This window comes from Myotis davidii, unplaced genomic scaffold (assembly GCF_000327345.1).
Source record: "Myotis davidii unplaced genomic scaffold, ASM32734v1 scaffold78, whole genome shotgun sequence".
Taxonomy (NCBI): domain Eukaryota; kingdom Metazoa; phylum Chordata; class Mammalia; order Chiroptera; family Vespertilionidae; genus Myotis; species Myotis davidii.
In genome coordinates this window covers 2,797,572-2,819,663 of record NW_006290305.1, presented here as the reverse complement: position 1 = coordinate 2,819,663, position 22,092 = coordinate 2,797,572, and the positions used below count along the sequence as shown (strand labels likewise).

The 22,092-nt window shown below is 37.5% G+C and overlaps 1 protein-coding gene across 1 annotated transcript in view; it reads right to left on the bottom strand.

The window, feature by feature from the left end:
• LOC102757331 overlaps nt 1-22,092 on the bottom strand; it is a 143,320-nt gene that overhangs the window by 13,326 nt on the left and 107,902 nt on the right. The window contains exons 20-23 of the mRNA XM_015563582.1: nt 16,313-16,354; nt 10,726-10,898; nt 2,666-2,756; nt 1,094-1,236 (exon numbers count right to left, since the gene is read on the bottom strand). Of these exons, the coding sequence (XP_015419068.1) occupies nt 1,094-1,236; nt 2,666-2,756; nt 10,726-10,898; nt 16,313-16,354 (449 nt within the window). The remainder of the gene's footprint in view (nt 1-1,093; nt 1,237-2,665; nt 2,757-10,725; nt 10,899-16,312; nt 16,355-22,092) is intronic.

Here is a 22,092-nt window from a genome sequence, read left to right as displayed (position 1 = left end):
ACAGAAGAATCGCCTAATTATCAGACTTGTAAAAAATAACCACTAAGGACCACCCTCTTACATGTTTTTTAAGTTGTGACAGTAACTGTGTATTTTGCTAAAGCAGTTACTTGTTCATATTAACGAAAGTCTTCAGATTTTAAAGTCTGAACCTGTCTAGTTAGAGTTCTGTTTTCCTGCTATATTTAATCAAATATCAGTGTTTTGGTGACTATTTAAGAGGAATCCTGTCAAGAAGTGCCATAAAATCATTAATTCTTTAGTTGTATCGTTTGGGAGCAGAGATGACTGATCAAATTTCAAAACTGTAAGCTCTGTTCAAACTTAGTATCTTCACAATAACCACACTCTATTCTTCTACTTGGAATGATACATCACAGCCTAAAAATGTGGACTAAGCATATTCCAGTTTATTCATGAGTATCTGAAAAAAACGTTAGATGCTGGGTTGCCAGTGGAACTACTGACTGAAGCCTTGCATCTTGCCTGCACACATTTCTGAAGTTAAGTGGGACTACGAAAGAATCTCTGCAGACCTCCTTTGGCTGGTGAGCTATTCTTCCTGGCAGGGCCTTGTGTCCCACGTCCCACTGTTCCGAGAAACGAGTGGCCCCTACATGAATCCAAGTCTCTGGAAAACAGCAAAAACTGTCAACCAGTCCCAACAGCAGCTTTGGCTCCAAAATATACTTGGAAACAGTGAATAATGGCTTTCAGTGAATCAGATTTTTCTCCTGGTACTTGTGCTTAATAAACTAGCCTACTGTAGCTAAACTTTGTTGTTTTCATTATTCGCTTTAACAATTTTTAAGTAGATTAATATCCTCTGAAAGGAAGAAAACATTTCTTTAACAATTCATACTTTCAACCACAGATGTCTTCTGGGGGGCAAAAAGGTACTTTAAATGAACAGAGAATGGACAGCTTTCATTTAGGTTGCTGTTAGGGTTGCTTTTCTTTAGGTACTAAAAACAGGTTAAAGTTCATTCTAACCTTTGGAAGTTTTTTCTCCTAATCATCACCTCAAGAAAGCTAACGGTTCTAGGTCCCCTACCTGACCCTGCAGTTACTATGCAGTGTTTCCGTTACTTACAAGAGACCGGGAGCTCTGCTTGGACGGTGGCAGAAACTGTCTCACGTTGGTGGGCGTTTCCTTTTCAATGGAATGCCGTCTCTGGGGAGGCTGCCGTCTCTCTGGTTGGGGGGTTGATGATATGGGCAAGAATTTCGGAGGTGCTAGAGAAATGAATTAACTAAGTTAAAATGAATTTTCTTACTGTGAGGACTGTTATAGAAGAATCTTTGCAAGATAAACTTGCTACAGAAATTGCAAGAGAAAAGCAAAAAATATTCATTCAAATTCCTACCTAGAAACACAATATGAGTACAGTCTCAAATTTGTACATACAAATGCCCTCACGTTGTTTTCCACAGAATTTTGCAATTAAGGAGTTCAGGCATTATTCAACAAATCATGTAAAATACGCATTTTGTATATCTAAAAGTCTCCCAAATCAAACCAAAATTCTTTTAAAAATGTTTTTATTTTCCAATATTATTCTGTGTTAGTTTCAGATATACAGCATAGCGGTTAAACAATCATGCCCTTTACAGAGTGACATTAACAAAGTTCTAATATTCCTTCCTCGGCATGCATAGCCACTCTCTAACTTTCCCTGATATGCAGCTGCTTTTGAATGTCCTAATGTATAATGTCTGGCTCTCAAAGGGGGAAAAAAACAAAAAAATGAAAGAAGGGGGTGCCGGCCTTGAAAAGCTTTGGGAGTCCCTCGAGCTGGAGCAGAGGGTAGCTAGCAGAAATGCAACAATGGCTGCCCACCTCTGGAGTCAGAGGCAGCAACCAGGGGACAGCATTTGGTGACAGGGTCCTTTTGGTCCACCCTGGCTAACGCAAGCTTTGTGCAAGCTGCTCCAGAAGCAGCACACAACCGTCTGCCAGGGGCTGGGCGTAGAGGATGAGTAGTTGGTTCTATGCTGATAGCTGACTAGAATTAACTACAATTTACTACCCAAGTCTTCCCCTGGAAGTTGCAAGCCTTCAACAGACTCAAGAGTTCTAAAACAGAGCAAAGTCTGCCAGAGCAACTGTTGTCTGGTGCTACCTACTCCCTCCATCTTCCCAGAATCATCTTCCTTAATATAAAAATTTTAATCCTTTATAAAATCTTATAAATAAAAATGTAATAAAAGCATTTAGAAGTCACTTAACCTTCTATTCTAAAATTTATAAATTGCTTTTACTATTTACACATGTCCTGTGGGTGTGAATATATAGATATGAAACATGTGTATATGTGTGTGGACGGTAATAACAAGTGTGATTATTGGACTTCTTGCGTAAATTCGGACAAGGAGGTAATTAATATAAAAAACACACACAGACAACTGACTTATTTCCTACAACTGTTATCAGTAAACCCAAAGGTGACTGATCTAAGTTAAAAACTTGAATCCTGTTATTAGTTTAGCCTTACCTTAAATGTCACTCTAGGAATATACTGAATATTTTTGTTTTTGACTAGTGAAGTTCCAGGCTTAGTTCTTTAGACCCCAAATAATTACAAGGCACTTTGGGATCCTCTACTCGAGGACAAGTGTGTTTTTAAGGTGTCTGATGCTAGTTCTTTGTGCCACAAATACTTACTCTTCCTTGTGGACACAGCCTCCAGGAACGGATCTTCAAGGAAGGAGGGAGACACACTGCTGCTGCTGGCTGACTGGTGCAGAGTCTCTTCCTGGGAAAGGAGAGAACAGAGAAATAGTGAGATTCCCTAGACTAATTAATAACATTTTACTGTTAGTGCTCTCCTGCTGAGTAATAACAGTTTGCTATTAAATATTTATTTTAACACGAGACACCAAATTATAATGTAAAAAAAACATCAAAGGAAGTAGAAGATGAACTAGACAGGATCTAAAATTAGATATTCTGGGTTTGTGTCCTAGCTTTGTCCCTTACTGGAGTGATGTGACATTTTACAAGCTTCTTATTTTAATGTCATCATTTGTTGTTTTTTTAAAATAAATTTTTATTTTTCATTTACAGTTGACATACAATATCATATTAGATTCAGGTGTACAACACAGTAATTAGATTTATAGCTTATGAAGTTATAAATCACCCTGATAAATCTAGTACCCACCAGGCACTATACATAGTTATTACAATATTATTGACTATATTCCCTGCACTGTACTTTACATACTTTATATACCTGACTATTTTGTAACTACCAATTTGTATTTCTTAACCCCTTACTTTTTTCACCCAGCCCTCAACCTGCTTCTCACCTGGCAACCATTAAAATGTTCTCTGTAGCCCTACTGGGTTTGGCTCAGTGGATAGAGCATCAGCCTGCAGACTGAAAGGTTCCAGGTTCGATGACAGTCAAGGGCATGCACCTTGGTTGCGTTCGATTCCGGTCAAGGGCACATCCCCAGTAGGGGGTGTGCAGGAGGCAGCTGATCGATGTTTCTCTCTCATAGATGTTTCTAACTCTATCCCTCTCCCTACTTCTCTGTAAAAAATCAATAAAATATATTAAAATAAAATAAAGTGTTCTCTGTATCTATGAGTTTGATTTTCTTTTTGTTTGGTCGTTTGTTTTTCTGAGTTCACATATAAGTAAAATCACATGGCATTTGTCTTCCTCTGTCTGACTTATTTCCCTGAGCACAATACCTCTAGGTCCATCCACATTGTTGCAGATGGCAAGATTTCATTCTTTTGTGGGGCGGAGTCAGACTCCATTGTATATATGTACCACTTCTTTATCCATTCATCTACTGATGGATAGTTAGCTTGCTTATATATCTTGGCTATTGTAAATAATGTGGCAATGAACATGTGGGTATATATGTCTTTTCATATTAGTGTTTCGGGTTTCTTCAGATAAATACCAAGAAGTGAAACTGCTGGGTCCCTCTTTGTCTCTTGTTATAGTCTTTGTTTTAAAGTTTATTTTGTCTGGTTATAAGTATTGCTACCCCAGGTTTTTTGTGTGTGTTTTTTTTCCATTTTCATGAAATACCTTTTTCCATTCCTTTACTTTCAGTCTGTGTGTGCCATCTGAAGTGAATCTCTTGTACACAGCATATGTAAGGTGTTTTTTTTTTTTTTATCCATTCAGCCACCTTACACCTTCTGATTAAATGTTTTAGTCCACTTACATCTAAAGTAATTGCTGACAGATATGTAGTAATTGTATTTGATTACTTATATTTTTTATTCCTCTTTTAACTCCTCATGCTCTCCTTTCCCCTCCTCCTCCAAGAAATCCCTTTAACGTTTCTGTAATACTGGTTTGGTGCTGATGAGTTCCCTTAGCTTTTTCTTGTCTGAGAAAATCTTTACCTCTCTTTTAATTCTAAATGATAGCTTTGCTGGGTAGAGTAATCTTAATTGTAAGTTCCTTCTTTGAATATTTCATGCCAATCCCTTCTGGCCTGCACATTTTCTGTTGACAAATTAGCTGAGAGTCTTAGGGGAGCCCCCTTGTAGGTAACATTGCTTTTCTCTTGCTGCTTTTAAGATCCTTGTCTTTAACCTTTGCCATTTTTTAAAAATTGATTTTTAGAGAGGGACAAAGGAAGAGAGAGAGAGAAATATCAATAGTAAGAGAAACACATTGAACAGTGCCATATGCGCACAAACTGGGGATCGAACTGGTAACTAGGCATGTGCCCTGACCAGGAATTTAATCCATGACATTCCAGTGCATGGGATGATGCTCCAAGCACTGAGCTACACTGGCCAGGGCAACCTTTACCATTTTAATTATGATGTGCCTTGGGGTGAGCCCGTTTGGCTTCATCTTGCATGGGACTCTCTCTGCTTCCTGGACTTGTATATCTATTTCCTTTGATAGTTTTCTGTTGTTATTTCTTTAAATAGGTTTTCAATTCCTTGATCTTTCTTTTCTACTTCTGGTACCCCTATGATACAAATGTTACTAAGTTCAATATTATTCTAGAGCAGTGGTTCTCAACCTGTGGGCCGCGACCCCTTTGGGGGTCGAACGACCCTTTCACAGGGTCGCCTAAGACCATCAGAAAACATATATATATATAATTACATATTGTTTTTGTGATTAATCAGTATGCTTTAATTATGTTCAATTTGTAACAATGAAAATACATCCTGCATATCAGATATTTACATTACGATTCATAACAGTAGCAAAATTAGTTATGAAGTAGCAAAGAAAATAATTTTATGTTTGGGGGTCAACACAACATGAGGAACTATATTAAAGGGTCACGGCATTTGGAAGGTTGAAAACCACTGTTCTAGAGGCCCTTTAAACTATCCTCATTTTTAAAAATTTCTTTTTTGCTGTTCTAATTGGGTGTTTTCTGCCACCTCACTTTCCAAATCACTGATTCAATCCTCTGCTTCATTTAATCTACCATTGATTCCCTCTAATATATTATTCTTCAATTGTTATTGTATTCTTCACCTCTGACTGATTCTTTTTTATGTTTTCTATCTCCATTTTTTGGTTTCCTATCTCTGTTAAAATTCTCACTAAATTCATATACTCTTCCTCTAAGTTAATTGGACATCCTTAAAACCAACGTTTTGAATTCTGCATCTGACAGATTGTTTGTCTCCATTTTTTTGGTTCTTTTTCTGGAGTTTTGCTCTGTTCTTCATTTGGGACGTGTTTCTTTGTCTCCTCACTGTGACAGCCTCCCTGTGGTTGTTTCTATGCATTAGGTAGAGCTGCAACATCTCCTGGTCTTGGTAGAGAGGCCTTATGTAGTAGGTGTTCTATGGGCCCAGTAGCAGTCTCCCTAGTCACCTGAGCCGCATCTCCAGCTGGGTCCCTCATGTGGGGTGTATGTGCCCCTTTACTGTAGTTGAGCCTTGAGGCATGTCAATGGAAGGGATTGATCCTCAGGCTGATTGGTTGTGAGGACTGGCCATGACTGCAGTGAAGGAGCAGTTGTGAGGGGCTGACCCTATGGAGCTAGATTCACTTTAGTGGGGCCCTGATGCCGGCAGAATCTGTTATTTGGGTGTGTTGTTTGTTGAGGTGGTTGTGTGATGCTCTGGTTGTGGTCTGGAAGCTGACCACTGGGTGCAATGGTTCTGGGGCCTCTTGGGTGGTGCAGGCCAAAATTAGCCACTGCCAGTGCCTTGCCTGGGGCCACATGGTATGAGCTACAAAGTGATGTCCAGATGGATGCCACTTGTGCTGGGCTTGGAGGTACCGACACTCTAACTACTGAACTCACCAGCCAGGGCAGTTTAGTTGTAATTTTGATGTGGTCATGGGTGGAGGCAAGTACAGCACTTACCTACTGTACCCATCTTGAACAGAACTCTTAGTTTCATCATTTTTAGAAGAGGGTATATATTGCCCTGGCCAGCGCTGCTCAGTTGGTTGGGCACTGTCCTGTGCACCAAAAGGTGCAGGTTTGGTTCCCGGTCAGGGCACATGTCCAGGTTGTGGGCTCGATCCCCAGTGGAGGGCTTACAGCAGGAGGCAGCAGATGGATGTTTCTCTCTCTCTCTTCCTTCCTCTCTATCTAAAAATCAATAAAAATATATATTTTTTAAAATAAGAGGGTATATAATACCATCTTGCCTAGTATTATTGGAAAGATCAGATGAGATACTGCATTCTAAAAGCTTAACACATTACCTGGTCTATAATAAATGGTGGTTAATATTTTTATTAGAGGAATATTTAACACATTTATAACAGTACTAGACTGGGAACCCCATGAGGGTAGAGGCCATGTGTCTTACTCATTGCTATTACCTAGTATCAAATCCATCACTTAGTATATAATAAATAAACATTTTTTGAATAAATGGATGAAAATAAACATTCCATGAAATGCCATGATTGTAGAAAAGTGTCTACATTGTGCCAAATAAAATTTAAATTCCCATTACCAGTGAGAAAAGATCTTATTGGTTTATACTATACCAAAATGAAGTACAATACTTATTCATAAAAAATTTATTATCTACTCTATGATTAGGAATACACACTAACTATAAGGCAATTTATTTCCATAATATCTATAGTAAACTGATAAATATTTTTAAATATAGAAGAAAATCAGGTTAATATAGTAATCTATGATTATGTAAGACAAATAGTGAATGAAAATTCTCTTAGACCTACTTAGTTAAGGTGACTTTAAGAATTAGCCATTCACTAAAAATTGGCCTCACCTAAAACCTACTGCTGAAAGCATTAGTTTCAAACAAGTTACAATTCAAAGGATCTTATCGAAGAACAGAAGAAAACAAGACTGTGTAAACCACACGGTTCAAACAAAGAAGGTTGGGACAGTGACCTCCACGCTCTTGATACTTACCATGAAAAACAAATCAAGCCATGTAAACAAATCTTCAACCTCAGAGTCATACAAATCTCCAGAAAAGCTATCAAACAACTAGCATGACCTCCTTCTGCTTATGGAAGGTCAAAAGGAAATCAAAGTCAAGAGTTTTTCTTAGGAAACGAAAAAAAAAAGTCATTACAGCACTTTCCAAATAACTATGCTACCCTGATTTAAACAGCAGAAATCAGCCCCCTGCCTCACATACTTCAGCCCACCTTTCCAAGAAACATTTTTAAAGCCTAATTTCACAGAACTCTGAGAGGTATGTCCAAACTTTTCACCCTCCTCTTCTTTACTGATTTGAATTCTCCCACTATGAACAGCCAACCTGTCCTAGGGCAGGTGGGGTAAATACAAGCCAGTTTGTAGGAGACAGAAAAAAATGTGGGGATGCTGACTAAAAGATATTTCTAGAAATAGTTTCAGAAACAGTTCAAAGCAAAAATGTAGCATAGTTACAATAGTTTTGTTATTTATAATTCCCAAATAAGGGACTGGTTAAATGAAATATGGTAAACTATTATGAAGGAATGAATACCATACAGATATTAGGCATCATGTTGGAAAAGGTTATTTAATGAGATGGGGAAATGCTCATGATATATGTTTTTTTAAATAAAAACCACGGGTTAGTTCTACTTCTGGCAAAATGACAGGTTAGATAACCTATTTCTAAGGTCAAAAGTGGTTTCTGGGGCCAAGTTTAACAAATGGCCAAGTTTAATAACTAGGGAACTTTTAAAAGCTTGCAGTTAATGCTTATTATTTATTATTTAACTATTATTATTTAAGTGTACAAAGCTGCTAGATAAGTCTTAAGAGATCTCACTCATATGTGGAATCTAATGAATAAAATAAACTGATGAACCAAATAGATCAAGAGACGTAGAAGCATGGAACAGACTGTTGAATCTCAGAGAAAAAGGCGAGGGATCTGTTTTCTAAATGTTAAAGTTTGAACATATTTAGATATTTTTAAATTATATTCAGAAGTTTTAAAATTCTATATTCAGAAGAAAGGAACATAATAAGTATGTTCATTTAGTACACTTTTGACTAGTCTATCTTTAGTACTTAAAAACATCAATTTTAATTTGAAGAGGAAGAGAGAAAAATGCTTAGTTCCAGGGAGTGTCTAAGAACATTCACTTGTTCCATGAGTCTGAGATTTCACTACCACTGACTAAGAAACTATGGCTCATCCAGGCTTAACTCAGCAGCCAGCAACAAAGGTCTGAGTTAGCTGAAACCCTGCTCTAACACATCTCTTTTCAGCACCTTCTTTCTTTCTAATTTTTATTGTTAAAAGTATTACCTATGTCCCCCTTCTCTCCCCCCACTCCCTCCAGTCCACTCCCGCCCCCCACCCCAGGCCCTCATCACCCCACTGTCTGTGTCCATGGGTTATGCCTATATGCATAAAGTCAGCACCTTATTTCTTGCTTCATATTTGAACTGATGATGAGTAGATGCTCAAAAATGGCCTCCCTCTGATTAAAAGAATTGTATCTAGCAAATCATCTCAAGATTTGGATTTGGGACTCTAGCAGATCTTCAAAAAAAAAAGACAACCGAGAAGATTGTACAGGCTGCCCATTTATCTTATGATGGCCAGGTACATAGTCTTGCCTCAAGAGATGAGTGGAGGAGGAAAAGAAAAGTTGTTAAAAATGGTTCAGTAGGTGGAGGAGAAGCACCCCTTGTCCTTCAGACCAGTGCTGTCCCACAGAGTTCCGCTAAGGGTGGAGATGTGGTCTGTGCCATCCAGTATGGCCACCACCAGCCACATGTGGCCACTGAGCACTTAAGAACTGGAACTGGAGAGTTTTAAATTTACTTAATTTTAATACATTTTAAATTTCAACAGTCACAGAGATTAGTGGTTACTATAGTGAACAGTACAGAGCTAGACAGTCTTTTAATTTCAATTGCTGTTCTCACAGGTTAGTATGAATTTATCTAAATATGCGAGTGTCTACTGGGTGTTAAGAACTGAGGATATAAAGTGAATTCAGCACAGTCCCTCTTCTGAGGGAGCTTGCCCTCTGGTGGGAGAGAGAAATACATGGGTTATGATACTACAGTGTTAAGTCGCCTAACATAACAGAGAGAAGGGAAGATTATTATTGGAACCACAGAGAAAGGGGGCCTAATCGGTTAGGGGTGTCGGGGAAAAGAGAAGGCAAGGTACATGCTGACGGTTAAAGGATAAACAGGAGTTAGGAATGAGGGTAGACTGCAAACACACTAAGCACAGAGCTGAAGTGTAGACTGAGGTAGGGAGTGGTGGCACAGGCATCAGATCACCAGGTTATTTGGGGACATGAACTTAATCCTGTAAGTGGCGAGGAGCCTTCAAAAGGTGTGAAGCAGGAGGGATGTCAGATGGAATTGGGAAGGCTAGGAAGGAGGAAGGTAAGAGGGGCCTGAAGAGAGAGAGACGGCATTTGTGACAGTGTGCACTGAAGTCAGGCAGCAGTAAGGATATTTCTTTATTATTCTTAATGTTTGAAAAACATTTAGTAACAAAATTGTTATTATTGGTATCTTCTGGGTTAGGGGTGGAGACTGCTGAGAGGGGAATTAAAGAATAACGCCTTAAATTCTACCCTGGATGAATGTGAAGAGGGTGGAGCCAGCAACCACATTAGCAAACAGGAGATGAGAAGCGGGCTGTGTGTATTGTTGGTGTGGTGGGGGGGCCAGGGGGTGGGGCCAGGAGGAAGGGGGCAAGAATATGGTTTTGAGGATGGAGCAGAGGAGATACACAATACTGAGCTGCAGACAGAGGACTGAGAGATTTGGGAAGCATCAGCAACAGCATCCTTCCTGTTTCTTGAAAACAAGGATGTTAGATCTTGCCCAGAGGGCAGCAGTGAAAGATGAACTCTGGAGAACACTGGCCGCTTTCTTTCCGAGGCCTGCCTGATGTTATCACAGAAAGGACAACCTTCAGTGGGGATGTGTCAGTGTGTGTATTTCAGCGAGAGAAGTAAATGGATGATTATTCTACAGTGTTAAGTGTTTTTAGTGGAAATATGTCTCTTTTCCCTTCCTCCATATAAAAGGTATTTAAGATAATGTAAGTCTAAAAATTGTTGACTTATTTTAACCCCATCGTAATCTAAGACTATATCAGTATTTTAAAACTTATTCTATATACTATGGTCATTATGTTGATCTTTACTAAATGACAGCGAATAATCCTCTGTTTTATTTCTTGCTAAACCAATCAATTTTAATCCTAACTTTACTGCTTGAAAAATGGGGAGGTCAGCGAGTGTAAGCATCCTGAACTCAGAGTCCAGCTTTGTGAACCAGGGCCTCGCGGGACCTCACCTCAGAGTCAGAGCTGTCCAGTTCAGACAGAGTCGGAGCTTTCAGGAGCCTCTTCCGCTGCACAGGCACCTGCTGTGCAGCATTTAGCCCGTTTTCTTTTCTTTGTGATGTTAAACCTCCATTCACCACTGAAGATTCCGCAGTGCTCTTTGGAGATTCGGGGGTAGTTACATCTGGTAAGAGAAAGAAGGAAGCTCACCTTTTCTTGAGCTAAGAAAGGTAATCAGTGGACAAAACACACTTCCCCAAGTACCTGCACTCAGAAACACACACCAGTGACATAGCATTTCCATGTCACACAAATACAGCACAGCAGCTTGATACACCTATGTATACAAAACATTTTTGTTAGATATTAACTGTCGGATTCAACTGAAGAAAACCTTTAACTGACTAATGATATATTCCATTTATAGGTTAAAATTTAGAGCTAAAAGAAGTTCTACAGGTAACTGACTCAACTTCTTCATTTTCCAAAGGCTCAGAGAGGCTAGTTTTACTTTACAGACTCTAAAGAGCTAGTGATAGGTGGATCAAAGTGATAGCATGCATGAAGCCTAAGTAAGTGTACGGTTGTCAGGTACGAACATCGCTTGATTTAAAATAGCTAATAACCCATATTCATATAAACATGAACACAAAGAATCTGGGATACAATCCTTCTGATAAAGCTGACTTAGTTTATTCAGCGCTCCAATCTGGATGGGAAAGCAACGTAGCAAATTAAAGAAATGCAGGGTACAGAGCAGAGCACAGAGTATACAGTACAGTAAGATGCAGACGGCTCTGCTCAAAGTCAAGCTCTGCTGCTAGTTACCTAACCTCCTGTTACCTCATTTATAAAATGGGCTAACAACAGACATGAGTTTGTTGTGAGGATTAAATGAGTTAACAACTGTACTAGTAAATAAAATACTTAATGCTGTGTGTATTACAGGCAGTTCACCATGAATGTAAGCAATTAATAACACCAATTTGTATCTACATTAGCAAGTAAGCCAAGGATCAGAGTGATTTAGCCAGTCACACAGCTAGTGTGTGGCGGAAACATGAATCCTAGTCAGTACTGATTCTAAAGTCCACTTTTTTTTTTTTTGCACTGTACCCTGGAATTCTCCAATGCAAGTGGAACCACTTTTCCTCAGTATTTCAAATGAATTGTTAAACATCAACGTTTAATAACTAACTACCAAATTAGAGTATTTAAAGATGGGAAAATCAGTCACTGTATAATTTAAGTTCCAGGTCAGCACCATGAGCAGGTCTGTGCACATGGAACAGTCTGAAGCCCCTGTAGCTGGGGGTAAGGGTACACTAAGCGAAAAAGACATACTTCAAGCTCCTTTACGAGGGGAAAGCATTGTAACTGGTTATTATAAAATTAAGAATCAGTAGTTCCCCCCAACGCATAATATTTATATGCTTGAAGCTTAAGAAGTGGATTTCCAGGAAAGATTAAGTATATAAATGTGTTCTAGTACAGCCTTCTATAACATTATCTGACTTAATATTTACAATTTCTGTTTGAGAGATCAAGATGGCCAGAGAACACTCCCTTGTGAACTAGAAGAAAAGGTTTGAGTAAACTAGGAAGGATAGAGGAAAGGAAAAAGGAAGGAAGAAGACAGACATACCATCCATTAATCATTTACCAGTTTACATAAAATTTCTAACAGAAATTTTGGCAACACATGCATTACTTTTGTTATTATGTTTCCAGGTATTAAGTAGCTAGAACAAATAAATAATTAGGGAAGGAGGTATGCTGAAGGGGACAAAAGGGTAAAAGCAGCGAGTTTTTACACACAGTATAATGGTTAAAGTCTTCAAATACAGCTTTAATAAGGAGGTGTAGAGAGTGGTAGGCTGCCACACTTAGTAATTTCAAAGTTTTCTTGAAAGCAAAGGAGGAAATGATTGGGCTGATTAATTCCTAGTCAAGAAAAAAGGTAGTGCTTAAATATGGTCTTGAAGTATATATACATATTTTTAAATTTCTTTCTTTTTTTTTTTTCAGAGAGAAAAGGAGAAGGAGAGAGACATAGAAACATCAATAATAAGAGAGAATCACTGATTGGCTACCTCCTGCATGCCCCCTACTGGGATTGAGCCTGCAATCCAGGCATGTGCCCTTGACCAGAATGGAAGCAGGGCCCCTTCAGTTAGCAGGCCAATGCTTTATCCACTGAGCCAAACAGGCTACGGCAGAAATACATATTTTTAAAAACCTGATTCCATAGTGTATCTTATTTCATACCCTTCCTATGGAATTGTTCATGTTGTTGTACTAGTGAGCCTTTCAAGAGAAAGCACAAAGTTAAAATTGCACACTATTTCTTCTCTCTTAACTACCCATATTTCAATCGAGGCTCCCAAATTGGAGGTATGGTGAGAACGCAGCGCAGTCAGCTTCCCAAGGCAGGTCTCACATTCCCAATCTATCAGGTCAGGTGAGACCACTTAGGAGTGCCAGGAGGAACACTGAAACAGTTTTAGTTATATATTTACTTTAATGTTTTTTAAAAAAATGCTTTATCAGATGCATGATTTTATGGATGTTTTTGCTTAAGATATTTAAGTCATTTATGATAGATTTAAAAAACTTAAAATAATACCTGGTAGCACTTAAGTCTGGCAAAAATCATGAGGGTGGTATCTGAACTGAAGCTTAGGAAACACTGTTAAGTGATAAGGGCTGCCATGAGTTCACTTCATTCTCAAGGCAGGGATTTGAGAAATTACCCATTAGCTCTCTAACTGCCTAAACACTGTGCTATGAGACTGATAGAATTCACTGACTAAAACTAATAAAATAAACACCTTGTATTAAATTGAAGGCTTTGAGATAAATAAGATTAATAAAAAATATGCTATGTAACAGTAAGGTTTCAGAATGATCTCCACATATAAGACTAAATACTGTGTGATTTCATCTCATATTTCATATTTCTAAAAGACTCAGTTGAACATATTTTTAAGAGATGTTTTTGAGTAGTTTGATTACTTATACTCTTCTGTTCAAATAAATAAATCCTCATTACTTTAGTGTGAGAAAACCAAATACTTGGATAAAACTTTGTACTTCTACATAAGACAGAATTTCTTGAGGAAAACAACTGATATTTATAACTAAACAAAATATTTAAGATGCTAGATATGGCTTTAAAAGTCACATATCGCCAAAACCGGTTTGGCTCAGTGGATAGAGCGTCAGCCTGCGGACTGAAGGGTCCCGGGTTTGATTCCGGTCAAGGGCATGTACCTGGGTTGTGGGCATTTCCCCAGTGGGGGATGTGCAGGAGGCAGCTGGTCCTTGTTTCTCTCATTGATGTTTCTGGCTCTCTATCTCTCTCCCTTCCTCTCTGTAAAAAATCAATAAAATATATATTTTTTTAAAAAGTCACATATCTCAGGTTCAGTGCATGGCCATGATACTGAATACTTTATTATAATAACTTTATGTGTATTAGATACACCCAGTTGCTGCCTTACTTAGTTGGAGGAAATATAACTGGGATACAGATTACATATTTAATATTTGCATTGCAAAAATAAATTATACTTACTTTAATTAATGTTGAATTGATTAAAATTTCCACTAAGGATTAATATTTCTAAGATATACCTGAGCAACAGAATATACTTTATGTCTTATTCTACACTTGAGTTCAGGGGAATTATTTACATGTTTCAATATTTACTCCTTAGTTTTCCAACTTGGCATTAGGTTAAAGAATGGATCCATCTTTTCCATTTATAATTTTTTAAATATTGATCTTAGAGAGAGGGAAGGAAGGAGAGAGAAAGGGCAACATCAGTGTGAGAGAGAACATCGATTGGTTGCCTTCTGTATATGCCCTGACCAGGGACTGAACCCGCAACCTAGGTATATGCCCTGACTGGGAATCGAACCCACCACCCTTTGGTGTACAGGACGATGCTCCAACCAGCTAAGCCACCCAGTCAAGGCCCATTTATAATTTGTCAAGATGCAACAATGAAAACATAAAAGTAGCCCAAGCAATTGAGAACAAAGCATGTAGAAATCATGAAGTATATACACTGAATTATGAATTAAACTATAGCAAATGATGAGCAGTGAAAGCACATAAAAACTTTTTGTTAGTTGTTTATATCAAGGAGGTCAACTACCAATATCTTTCTTCCCAATACACAACCCATCATATAACCTATAAGAACCCAAAATACACCTATATATAATATGTGTGGGCATGCATAATGTCTAGACCAGTCACCTGTGCTTAATTGTGTTAGCCAACGGTCAATGTGTTTAGGTAGCCAGCCACTCTCATACAGTCCAACTGATGGAAACATCTTTAGTAGATATTTAGAAGCGGTAGAGTGTCTGTAATATATACTGCCAACTTTTACGAAACTGGTAGTAACTTACATATTCCAAAACATTTCTGAGTTTATTTTCCAGAACAAAATTTTTTATAAGGTTACTCTGAAAATGGTTGGTAAAATAAAAATTTTCAAGCAGATAAAAGAAAATAGAAAAGCTCTTTAGTGGTCAGTCAAAAGAAGTAAGTGAAGAATGTAAATTATTTATTTGAATTTCTTAAAAGCACAAATATTAGTCATGTCTGAGACCTACAAATATAAAAAGAAGTTTAAAAAACAGTTAGGAACTAGTTTAGCAGTTGAAAGATACTCAGTAAATAGTCATAAACAGAATATAATACTAGAACTCTCTGGCTCTTTAAATATGAATTTGTATTTAATATATGCCAACAATTCCATGGCATATAAAAGAAAATTCTGGAAGAAAATATTAATCCCAACATCTTATCTCATTTTATGTTCAAAACGACAGCTTCCGAAATTAAAAATTCTAACTTGCAAAATAATTTACAAGGTTAAGTTGGCTTGCAAACTTCGCTCATATATAGTTTAAAAAGAGGGCTGATTTTACAGATCACACTTACTCGTTAATAGTTGTTTGTTTCACTATTAATCCCTGTCTACTTAACAGGAGGTTTCTAAACTTGTACAACAAACCCGGGGCTCCTACTTTACAACCAATGCCATTCCGTGTTTTTCTGTTTTCATACTGTTAATGAGCACTCAGAACTGTTTGTGACTTGGCCTTTCTATAGGAAGCAGAGAGATAGTAGTTCTTGCCCATCAACTGAGAAGCGGCAGTTCTCTGAAGTAGCTGACAGTTTTCAGTTTAACTACTTAAATGCTTTAGAGAATAAGCAGTGTCAAAACTTTGTTTCTTGAAAGGTTTTTTCCTAGTCTCTTAAAGCAAAGTTCTGCTGTAGACTGTGACATCACTGCTTTAAAAGACTGTGGGTGAGTGAGAGACCGTAAGGATCGGCAGCCACGGTCCATAACCCTAGGTGTGGTGTAATGGTTCTTCCATACCCCTTGGTAGACAACAGATTTATTACAGCTTTACTTTTTTAAAAGTATAAGCAGAAAGTATTATTTTACTGACCACAGCTTAGAAGAAGCCTTTCAATTTTCTTTTTTGACAAGTTTGAACAAGCAGATGAATGAAATGTATTTCACAGAAACCACAAAACCCACGTCAGGTGTGAAAGCATTTTTTTTTTTTTACCTGACAAGTCAAAACTGTAAGACATGCTAAGTGGCCGCACTGCTGAAAAAAAGAAAACAAACAATAAAAAGAAAATAATTCAGCTGTTAGAAATATACAGGGAGGACAAGAAAGAGGGGAAAATTCGAGAAGACCTGGAGTGGCACATTTCAGACTGTAAGGCAGAAGGCAGTAAATAAAAATCTAAAATATAATGAAACCGTGAATCTTAGTTTCAATTCTATCACTCAGACTTCAAATGAAGTAACATTAAAAGAAGAAGAAAACTTTTTAAAGAACATGTTAAAAACAAGCATGATAAAGACTTAAATTCTTAAGAACCATAGTACTACAGAATTTTTTACTTCAATATAACATCAAAAGAAAAAAATAGCCATTTTAAAAAACACAGTTTTACAGAACATACAAATCTTTAAAATTTAAAGATAAATGTGTTATTAAATAATTTATTTCAGGGTGAAAATTTGGCTCTCTGTATATAGGTGAAACATTTTATACGAAGTCTCATTTAGGAACTAGCAGCATCACAATCCTATATAATAAAAGCGTAGCATGCAACTTGTCCCCTCGAACGGGAGTTCGACCAGGGGGTAGGGCTGGCTGGGGGAAGGGAGGGAAGCCCTGGCCAGCAGCCAGCAGCCAGCAGCTACTAGGGACCCTACCAGTGCATGAAATTCGTGCACTGAGCCTCTAGTATGTCAATAATTGTCTACTGAAGGCAGTGTAACCTAGTAGTTGAAAAGAGGCCTCAGGAGCCAGAATGCCTAAATCTGAACATCAGCTCTGCCACTTAGTACCAGTGTGATTATGGGCAAGTTACTTAACCTCTCTGTGCTTCAGTTACTTCATCTGTAAAATGGTAATAATGATACCTATACCTCATGGAACTGTTAGGAAGATTAAATAATTTTGTACCAAAAAAAAAAAAAAAAAAGAGAGAGAGAGAAAAGAAAAGGTGCTCAGAACAGTACTTGGTACATAGTAAAAAGCTCAATAAATATACTTTTTTAAGAATAAACTTATTTCCTATTGAATACTTTGTTTTTAATTTTTTTTAAATATATTTTATTGATTTTTTACAGAGAGGAAGAGAGATAGAGAGTCAGAAACATCGATGAGACAGAAACATCGATTTAGCTGTCTCCTGCTAACCCCCTACTGGGGATGCGCCGCAACCAAGGTACATGCCCTTGACCGGAATCGAACCCGGGACCCCTCAGTCCACAGGCCGACGCTGTATCCACTAAGCCAAACCGGTCAGGGCTGTTTTTAAATTTTTATAACATACTAAAACCCATTGAACTTTATAACTTAAAGAGGATGAACTTTATGATAGGTAAATTTATCTTAATAAAACTGTTTTTAAAAAGGTTATACAAAGATTTGATGGATTTGGGTATTCATGACAGTCAGAATTATCTATTTTCACTACAGCCCCAAATTCTTACCAGGACTGTATATTCTATGACCTAGGCTCAGGGATACAGGTGCTTCTGTGGTCAGAAGAGACTAGAACATTAGGTCTAGTGGGGAAGGAAGTATTGGCGTGTCTGCCCAGTTCAAGTTTTCCAAGTAGAAAACAGCCTATAGTGCTCTAATGCCCACATTTAACAGCATGTAAGTATTTCTCGATATGTTTTTTGGCAGGTGTTTTTTTAAAGGAACAATTTATATTTACAACCCAAAGTCTCAATATAGTGTTTTTTAAAAAAATGATGTGAAGGAAAAGCATTCAGTTAATCTCAAACTCAACTTAGCAAGATGTCAGAATCACATGCAGATGTTTTAAAAAGCACTTAAGTCAACAAAGGGGGTGTGAATATTAAATGGGGCAAATAAAGCAACTATGTGTTAAGAAATCATACTTATTGTTTGATAATCAGGAAATAATATTTTAGGTATTTCATCCTAATATACAAACTACACTTGAACTTTTTTTTAAAAATATATTTTATTGATTTTTTACAGGGAGGAAGGGAGAGGGATAGAGAGCCAGAAACATCGATGAGAGAGAAACATCGACCAGCCGCCTTCTGCACAACCCCTACCGGGATGTGCCCGCAACCAAGGCACATGCCGTGACCGGAATTGAACCCGGGACCCCTCAGTCCGCAGGCTGACGCTCTATTCACTGAGCCAAACTGACCAGGGCCTACACTTTAACTTTTAAATAACCAATTTACTGTGTTTTAGTTGTCTTTTGAGATTTTACTTTGACGAGAATAATCCTCCACACACCATTAAAAAAAACTCTGCATTTCTAAACTCAAATACTACCGAATCTAGATTTCCCCAATTATGTAGAGTAAATAAAACACTACACATTGTAAAAGCACTCATCACTCTTCTCCAATATATTATTCTGCTCTTCTCTGGAACATGAACATATCTTTTGAAATAGACTGATTACTGCATAAGAAAGAGATGCTATTATTTCTTGAAAGATGAGGTTCAGATTTTTCTAAGTTCTATATAACACAAGAAGACAGCAATCAAGCATCATAGCCACTAAGATGTTTAGAAAAATGATGCTTTTAAAAGTAACAACTTATATTTTAAACCCCAAATCTCAATACAGTAAAAGATGTTAGGAAAAAAAAGATCAGATATGAACACTATGCACAAGAATAGTAATTTCAGACTTAATAGGAAAACAGTCTGTAAAACAATAGAGAAGTAGGTAAATAAACACAGTTTAGCCATATGTGAGGATATCATGTCCTTCTAAATAATCTTTTGAGTCATATTTAATGGCAGTGGAAGTGCTCATGTCACATACAATGTTAAATGAAGACAGAAGAATACTGTACATAAATTTTTTTGTTTCCAATTCAAGATGCACAAGTAGATTTGCAGGAACTGCCTCTGGCTGTTGAAATTATGGGTAACATTTCTTCTTTAAACACTTACATATTTCCCCCATTTCAACAGTGGGGTTTCTACTTGCAATTACATGGAGAGGAAAAGGTTATAAAAATATTTAGGGAAACATTTCTTCAAGCTAATTCTGCCAAGCTTATCCTAACCAACCCCCCAAAGGAAAATTGTAAGAACCAATATATTTCTACAGAAATAATGAGCCCAAATCTTTTACTGTTCAATTAAAATTTAAGATCACTTTGAAGACAGAAGTCTAGAAGTAAGATTCTCATAGAAAATCACTTTCTATAATAGCTCAATTCTGGTTGTTGTGAAATACCAAGTAATAAGGTTAAAATAAGATACGATATAATCAACAAAAACTGATATTTAATTATTGTAAAATAGGGCTTCTGTTAGTTAGCATCTAATTTGTTTAAAATGAAACAGGAGAATATGTGTGTGACAAGTGTTTGTGATGACATTCCATGCAATTTAAGAGTGTCCCCTTGATGTCTATAAAGATTGCTAGTTTCTTCCTTAAACTCCTTCAAATGACCTCACTTAACGCCCTCTCACTGTCTGCTATTAGCACTCATGTATATCTCTTGCACCATGAACATGCAGGACACTCCAGAGTCACTCTTCTGTAAGCATTTGCGGGCAGGGATGATGTCTTATTCATCTGTGTCCCCCAACAGCTGGCACAATGTTTAATAGAAAATAAAGGTTCAAAACAGTATTGGAAAAAAAGAAAAGAGAAAAAGAGACTCAATGCCACATACCATCGCAGTAATACAAGTACATTATGCTTGTCTTGTTCCTTTCTCTATTCTGTTGGTGCTGCCATTAAAGTTTATAATCCCAAGCCCAGTTAATCTTTACTCCTGTAAATCATAAAACTTACTTTTCTCATGACAAACTATTTGTTTTTCTCTATAGTTTTGTTGAAACCGTTTGTATTACCTCCATTATTCCTTTTCAAGGTGTAGTAAATTTTTAAAAATCTAGTTTAAAACAATTATCCTACAATTAATTTCCTTATTTTTCCATAGTGGTTCTAACTCTCTGTTCTCAAAACAAAATCTATATACATATAGTCTGTGAAATATGCATACATTTTTAAAACATTTCAGGGGATTCACAGACCCTCCTGAGGCCCAGTTAAGGATCCCAGGATAACAACTCTTGGTTCACATGGTTTATATGTTTTGGCTCATTATTATGTAAATGCTGATATGGATTTGTCACTTTGCATGCTATAAACATCATTTAAAAGTATTTTTATTGATATCAGAGAGAATTGGTGAAGGAGACGGAAACATCAATGATGAGAGAGAGTCATTGATCGCTGCCTCCTGTACACCCCACACTGGGGGTTCAGCCCACAACCCAGGCATGTGCCCTGACAGGAATCAAACCCTGACCAGTCGATACTCAACCACTGAGCCATGCTGGCTGGGCGAAACATAATTTTTAAGAGATAACACTTGCTGCCATAAAAATCAGACAGGGATAAATTGACATAACTTTCATTTGTAGTTTAGTAATTATAAGGTACATTAAAAAATTTCAACACCTATGGGAGTTCTTTTTACAGCCAAGTCCCTATACTAGGGACTGGGGTCCTGCCATAATGAAGGTCACAATGTAACAGAAGGGCTGAGAGTCAAAAAACATCAATATGGAGTGACTGTAGAGTTCCGAGCTGGACTATGGAGAGTAATCAGAACTGATGCAATAAATAGACGAGAGAAGATGACAACTTAGGTTAAGACAGTGGCTGTTGAGTGGAAGCCTAGAAAGTTCCAGAAGTAAAATCAACAGGGCTTGGCTGTTAAGAGTCAGAGATGATGCTGAAGTTTGTGTTGGGCACACTGAGATGAGGAAACAGGAAGAGATAGTTTGGGTAGAAAGCAGATGAGTTTACTTGTGGACTTGTTGGGCTTGTCTTACTTGTAGGATATAAGGAGGCTCTATCTAGCAGACAGATGGATGCATGACTTTGAACTTTTAGAGAAATCTGTGCTGTAGATTTGGGGCTGGAAGATAGCCAGAAACAAAAACTATGGAAAAGGGCATGGCTGAACAGGAAGAAGTGAGCCCAAGATAGAAACTTAAAGAATCAAGAAGAGTCTCAAAGAAGTAGAAAAAGAAATCAGAGGGGAAACTAGGAGAGGGTGGTGTCACGGAACTGATTCCCTTCCTGTTCAGGTGCCATTATAATCTATTTCATAACGGAAGTTTCTCTGAATCCTTTGGGCACCTTAAATTGGAGGAGAGCTGTATAACAAAATGTTTACAATGATCTATCTATAAATCAAAATCAATGTGTGCTTATAGTAAACATTAAACACATTAAATTTACTAAATATAAAGGAACTTTGAGAATAAGTTAAGTGATACCAGATAGTAATTGATGCTTTTATCACCTAATACCATATCTTTAAACCCATAATCAAGACAATAGAAACTTGAAGTAACACCATCATCTTTATTCTAAAACATATCTTTGTATATGTGTCACAATTTATAAAGTATTTTAACCACAATCTTACTTAATTCTTCCAAAACAGCCATAATGCAGGTGTAGAGGAATTTTTATGCCCCTTCAATTGACAAAGAAACAGAAACTCAGAGAGGTAAAGACACTCTCCTAAAACCAGTCTAGAGCAGTGGTTCTCAACCTTCTGGCCCTTTAAACACAGTTCCTCATGTTGTGACCCAACCATAAAATTATTTTCTTGCTACTTCATAACTGTAATGTTGCTACTGTTATGAATCGTAATGTAAATATCTGATATGCAGGATGGTCTTAGGTGACTCCAATGAAAGGGTCGTTCGACCGCCAGGTTGCGACCCACAGGTTGAGAACCGCTGGTCTAGAGATTGGCAGAGCTCCATCCACTCTGCCAGTTCAG